The 3569-nt window shown below is 38.7% G+C and overlaps 1 protein-coding gene across 1 annotated transcript; it reads left to right on the forward strand.

The window, feature by feature from the left end:
• Positions 1 to 1823: 1823 nt before the first annotated feature.
• Positions 1824 to 3049, forward strand: LOC100664321 (olfactory receptor 10C1-like). The gene has a single exon (XM_003421823.3). The coding sequence runs from the start codon at positions 2099 to 2101 to the stop codon at positions 3047 to 3049; it is 951 nt and encodes a 316-aa protein (XP_003421871.2). The 5' UTR covers positions 1824 to 2098.
• The last annotated feature ends 520 nt before the right edge of the window (positions 3050 to 3569 follow it).

Genomic DNA, 3569 nt, shown 5'->3' on the forward strand with positions numbered 1-3569 from the left:
TAAATGTATTGTGACAATACATGTACACTTATGTGTACACAAGTGTAAAACCAAAAACCAAACCCATTTCCTTTAAATAAATTCCATCTCATACCCACCCTGTAGAACAGAGTACAACTGACCCCATAAGGTTTCCAAGGCTGTATTCTTTACTTAACCACATCACCACCTCCTTCTTCTGCAGAGCAGCTGGTGAGTTCGAACTACCAACCTTTCAGTCAACCACTTAACCACTGTGCCACCAGAGCTCCTAAAGCATGCATAAAGGCACTGCCATATATAATAATTGTTGAATACACAGTCACTTTGTTAAGTGCTTATGGGAATTAGCTCACTTTATCCTTGTAGAGGAAATCCTGGGGGAATAGTAGTTAGGAGCTACGGCTGCTAACCAAAAGCTTGGCAGTTTGAATCCACCAGGCTCTCCTTGGAAACCCTATGGGGCAGTTCTACTCTATCCTTTATGGTCACTATGAGTCGGAATCAACTCAACAGCAACAGGTTTGGGTTTTTGGGTTTTTTTTTTTTTTGGATCTTCATAGAAACCACATGATGAAGGTACTATTTTTACTTCTTTTATAAACAGGAGAAGTGAAGAACAGATAGTTTAAATAAATGTTAAATTTGAACCAGCAATTAGATTACTGTATTTGGATTTAAACCCAAAGAGAATATCTCCAGAAACCCTTAACTCCTATACTATTCAGCATGCTTGAGAGTGTGCTGTCTGCCTTGGGTATACAGATACGTGTCTATATAAAACAAATATTTCATATTTGTTTTGGTGAATGTACCTAGTACATTTGTTTATTCATAATAATTTGGATCCTCAAAAAGCATAGTTTTGCTTTTCATATACTCACTTCAAATGTATATTTAGTGTAGTATAAACAATGAAAGTCAGGAAAAGTGTTTTATATCTCATATCTGTCACTTGGTACTTTTCTGCCTAATTTGGGGGTATCACTTCATCTATTCTGAGTCCCCTTTATTATGTATAACAAATTACTACTACACCTTCTTTGCTGCTAATTGTGGGATGATTGTTTAGTGAACTGTTTAATCACCACTAAAATGTACTGACTAAAGAATTGTTATCTTGGAAAAGTTATTATTTTTAAAATTAAAAAAATTTTAAAGATAAAAATTGGTTATTATGGAATCATGGGTGCTGATGGCAATGGAGATCAAATCTGTGAATAACATGATAGTTGCTACGTGGTTAAATCAGAATCTCCTCAATTTCTAAAGGATTAAATGATGGACAGAGCCTAAAAACAGGTAATTTAACGTTGCTAAATACACTGCTAGAGAAAAAAAATGACAGATGAGAAATATTGAAGGCAAAGAACTTAGTTATATTGATGAAACTTTCTCAGTAGTTCAGTACAGCTATGATATGAATAGCTGTAATACATGTCTTTACATGGCTTCCCCTCCTTGGCATTTACATCTCAGCCCATGGGTCTTATCATTAGAACCCTGTTGGACCACTCAATCTAAATTGTTCATTTTCCAGCACAATACCCTGGTTTTAATTCTGTGCATTGTGCCAATTTTTTAGTTATTAAAAGATCCTTTAATTTCTGCTTTCCTTCACTAAAATATAAGGTCTATATGGTTTTGATTCATTGCTGAATTCCAGGATTGAAAGCAGAAACTGCCAAGTAGCCTGTGCTCAATAAACACCTGTTGAATAAATGAGTGAAGAAAGAAATAGAATCGGTGTCAACAGAAATGAAGAGACATGGATAGATACAAGAAATACCAGAAGACATTTACTTTGTAGTATTTCTTGATGGATAAAGGAAGGAATGAAGAAAGGAATGAAGAGAGAATTGGCCTGGAATCTTCTTTTTTTCATTTTATGCTTTGGTAACTAAGTGTATATTGGACACATCTGCTGAGAAAGTGAAGATGGAAAAGGATTTGGGTTTGAAACTATATGAGGAAGAGTGTAATTCTAGAACTTTTGAATTTTAGAATTACCAGTAATTGCCTCTCTGACTTACCAGAGCTCTTTAAAAGTAGTATAACAATTTATCTCCCTCATCTGATGGTATCCTTCTGATGACTTTGCCTTTGTCTTTTCCAGATCATGAATCTCAGTTGTCTCTTTTGGCAGGACAACGTCATGTCTGTCAAACACTTTGCATTTGCCAAATTCTCTGAGGTCACTGAACAGTGTTTCTTCCTGTTTACCCTCACCCTTCTCATGTTCTTAACATCGCTAACAGGAAATGCTCTCATAGCCTTAGCCGTCTGGACCAACCCAGTCCTCCACACTCCCATGTACTTCTTCCTGGTCAACTTGTCCCTCTTGGAGATTGGCTACACTTGCTCTGTCATACCTAAGATGTTGCAAAGTCTTGTGAGTGAAGCTCGAGGTATCTCTCGGGAGGGTTGTGCCACACAGATGTTTTTCTTTATTTTATTTGGTATTAGTGAATGCTGCCTTTTGGCAGCCATGGCTTTTGACCGCTATACGGCCATATGCTCCCCACTCCACTATGCAGCACGAATGAGTCGTGGGGTGTGTATCCATTTGGCATTGGTTTCTTGGGGGATGGGATTCATGGTTGGTCTGGGCCAGACCAACTATATTTTTTCCTTGGACTTCTGTGGTCCCTGTGAGATAGACCACTTCTTCTGTGACCTCCCTCCCATCCTGGCACTTGTTTGTGGGGATACATCCCATAATGAGGCTGCATACTTTGTTGTGGCCATCCTTTGCATTTCCAGCCCATTTTTACTGATCGTTGCTTCCTATGGCAAAATTCTAGCTGCTGTGCTGGTCATGCCATCACCTGAAGGCCGCCATAAAGCTCTTTCCACCTGTTCTTCGCACTTACTAGTAGTAACACTATTCTATGGCTCAGCATCTGTCACCTACCTGAGGCCCAAAGCTAGCCATTCACCAGGAGTTGATAAACTCCCAGCCCTTTTCTATACGGTGGTGACATCCATGCTCAATCCCATTATCTATAGTTTAAGGAACAAGGAAGTCAAGGCAGCCCTCCGAAGAACTCTGGGCAAGAAAAAATTTTGACTTATGGGTAGATATGTGAGGATCAAGCAAATGTGCGCTTTGGAAAATATGCACACACAGCCCAAGAGTAGACAAATTAACGAAACACTGTGCACACTACTGTTTTGTAAAACCAAAGAAAATAACTAAATCCACTGCTGTCAAGTCAATTCCAACTGATAGCGACCCTATAGGACAGAGTAGAACTGCCCCACAGGGTTTCCAAGGAACGCTTGGTGGATTTGAATTGCTGACCTTTTCGTTACCAGTCAAACTCTTAACCACTATGACATCAGGGTCTCCCTTGTCTTGTAAGGAGCTACTTTAATAACAGCAATTGTAATTTTGGAGACATCTATGTACTCAGAACTAAAGTCTTGATTGTTAAATTCTGTCAGGAAGTTGTTACTGGAAAATTTTTAAAGTTGAGTCTGACACTAGTCAGGTTTCCTAAAATATTTTAGTCTAGGCACAGAGTATGTATATTGCTAGGTTATATCTCGGAAGGCTGGCAGATTCTCACTTGACATTCTTAGGCATT

Source organism: Loxodonta africana, chromosome 1, assembly GCF_030014295.1.
Source record: "Loxodonta africana isolate mLoxAfr1 chromosome 1, mLoxAfr1.hap2, whole genome shotgun sequence".
Classification (NCBI taxonomy): domain Eukaryota; kingdom Metazoa; phylum Chordata; class Mammalia; order Proboscidea; family Elephantidae; genus Loxodonta; species Loxodonta africana.

Excerpts from the sequence above, each read along its gene's own strand:
- LOC100664321 (XM_003421823.3), top strand. The coding sequence starts at position 2,099 with ATGAATCTCAGTTGTCTCTTTTGGCAGGACAACGTCATGTCTGTCAAA.